At 40.8% G+C, this 1,457-nt stretch overlaps 1 protein-coding gene across 1 annotated transcript; it reads left to right on the forward strand.

Annotated features, from left to right (window-relative positions):
* The first annotated feature begins 209 nt into the window (after positions 1–209).
* On the forward strand, positions 210–1,190 carry LOC149164054 (uncharacterized). Its single transcript, XM_089429356.1, has 2 exons — positions 210–604; positions 779–1,190. The coding sequence occupies exons 1-2, from the start codon at positions 210–212 to the stop codon at positions 1,188–1,190; spliced, it is 807 nt and encodes a 268-aa protein (XP_089285482.1).
* The last annotated feature ends 267 nt before the right edge of the window (positions 1,191–1,457 follow it).

The following is a 1,457-nucleotide window of genomic DNA, read 5'->3' on the forward strand; positions in this document are numbered from 1 at the left end:
AGCCTCTTAGAGCATGCGTGGTTGGTGAGTCATCTAAATGACCTTTCTTGCTTCTATGAATATCAGGGGCTTAGGCGCAGCCCCTAAGTTTAATGCGCTAAAAGATGTATTCTTCCTGGCTCATCCAAAGATCATTTTTATACAGGAAACCATGCATCCTAGCTATGTGTCTATTGCTTTTTTTTAGGAGAATGTTTCCGAAGTGGTATATGGTTGCCACTAAGGCAAATGGTCAGTCTGGTGGTCTGGTGGTTTTGTGGGATCCTGCCTGGATAAGGGCAAAAGCTTATAAGTGCTGTGCAGGAATTTTAATATCAGCATCTATCACGGGTCAAGCTTTTGCACTCAACTTTCTTAATGTCTATGCTCCATATAAAAACAAACTTTCCTTTTGCGAGAGGCTTTTTGAATCTCGAATTCTAGAGATCGAATCGCTGTTGATGGTTGGCGACTTTAATTTGACTCTCAGTTCTGATGAATGTTGGGGTAATTGCAGGAAAATTGACCCTTTGGCTGACAGAATAAGGAAGGAATTACTAAATAGGGATCTGGTGGACATTACCCCTGATAAAATGAGGCCTACGTGGGATAACAGAAGGACTGGGTAGGCCTACATAGCAAAGAGAATTGACAGAATCATTATACATGCTAGCATTATCGGGAAATTTGGTATGCCAGTATTATCTATCGGGAATGATCACTCCTCTGACCACAGACCCATTCTTCTAAAATGGCGTGAAAATGTAATCAGACTTGGTTACCCTTTTAAATTCAACAGGATCCATTTGGAAGACCCATCCTTTAATGAAATAATTGCCAGAGAATGGAAGAGTCTCCTCGAATCCGAAATGGTGCCTTTTATGCCATTCCGTGTAAAGATGGAGAGATTGCAGGCTGTGACGAAGGAATGGAAAAATCAAAAGAGGAGGATGGATAAACAAGAGCTGAATAATATTCGAAAGGAACTGGACTCCCTATTAGAGTTAGCTGATCCCAATAGTCTATCTCTAGATCTAAAAAGCAAGATAAGAAATTTGGAGAAAAGGAAACAATTGATCTTGCTAAAGGAGGAGGCTACATGGCAGCTAAAGAGCAGAGCCATTTGGCTCAAAGAGGGAGACAGAAATACGAGATTCTTCCACAGGTATGCAAATGCAAGAAGAGAAAAAAAACTCTATCTGGAGCATTAAAGACGAAAAGGGGAATGTTCTCTTATCTCACCAAGAGATCTCGATGGAGGCTGTGAGATTTTTCCAAAATCAATATAAAAGAAGGGAGGTCGTCTTTCAAGATGCCCTGTGGGGCATAGAGTTGGTTCCGGAAATGTTTGATGGTGCAGCAAATGAAGAGTTCATAAAGCCAATCTCTGATGATGAACTTTCAAGTGCTATCAAATCTTTTAAAAAGGATAAAAGTCCGGGGCCGTATGGATGGCCAATCGAATTTTTCTCTCATTT

The sequence above is a fragment of the Pinus tabuliformis genome, chromosome 5_1 (genome assembly GCF_031772625.1).
Source record: "Pinus tabuliformis cultivar Carrire ecotype Pingquan chromosome 5_1, CPIR1, whole genome shotgun sequence".
NCBI classification, from domain to species: domain Eukaryota; kingdom Viridiplantae; phylum Streptophyta; class Pinopsida; order Pinales; family Pinaceae; genus Pinus; species Pinus tabuliformis.